We start from the raw sequence: 769 nt of genomic DNA, 5'->3' as shown, positions 1-769 counted from the left end.
TGGTGAAGATATTGTTTTACGAGGAATGAATGAGTCATGTTTTGTTCAGTCAGCCGGTAGCTTCCACCTACGTGACCCTTTTATCTGCTCTGTCGGTTTATCACAATGCTTTACAGTGTTAGTGGTATCGAGCGACTATTTTTGCTTTTGGTTCATGTTGCCTCTGCATGATTAGATACTTCATGATCCCATTGATATCCCGGGCGCACGGTTCGTCACTGCTCGGCCGTAAATGAATTAACAGAAAGCTACTAACTTTAACTCATTTTACAAAAACGGGAAGATCTGGATAAGATACGTAAGGTTCCAAAATCAAATTGTTCAGTAACAGCGGAGAAATCAAATCAGCAGGTGTAGTGTATATAGTGTTATAGTTGACGAGCACATTGCGGAGATCACGGATACCTGAAAATCCCCTTCATAACTCACGCCATCCCCATCGAGTATCGTCACCATTACTTCCCTTAATAATCCCCCCCCCCCCGTTCACCACAATTACACCACTTGCATCACCACCGCTCTCATTCACAGCAAGGACTACTACACCGAATACTTCGACAACTACTTCTCGACGCTGAATGCCGAGCAGGGCGGCCGCGTGAGCACTGACGTCATCGCCGCCGCCATCGCCTCGGGCTACCCCGTGCCCAGACACCGCAACCGAGTCCGCGTCCAGCCGGGCCAGGCCGCCCAGGGGGAAGCGCCCTCGAGGCCGGCCGTCGAGGAAGAGGAAGAGCCGGAGACGCTGCGAAGGCCCGTCGCGCCCGTC

General features: G+C 51.5%; 1 protein-coding gene across 1 annotated transcript in view; it reads left to right on the top strand.

Moving 5' to 3' along the window:
- The window catches only part of LOC119587838 (protein obstructor-E-like), a gene marked incomplete in the record, with an annotated part of 9104 nt that overhangs the window by 7187 nt on the left and 1148 nt on the right, over positions 1-769 (top strand). Inside the window, 1 exon segment of the mRNA XM_037936543.1 lies at positions 532-769. Within this exon segment, the coding sequence (XP_037792471.1) occupies positions 532-769 (238 nt within the window).

The sequence above is a fragment of the Penaeus monodon genome, chromosome 23 (assembly GCF_015228065.2).
Source record: "Penaeus monodon isolate SGIC_2016 chromosome 23, NSTDA_Pmon_1, whole genome shotgun sequence".
NCBI classification, from domain to species: domain Eukaryota; kingdom Metazoa; phylum Arthropoda; class Malacostraca; order Decapoda; family Penaeidae; genus Penaeus; species Penaeus monodon.
Note: the sequence above shows the minus strand (reverse complement) of the source record. Positions and strands in the feature narration are given on the sequence as shown.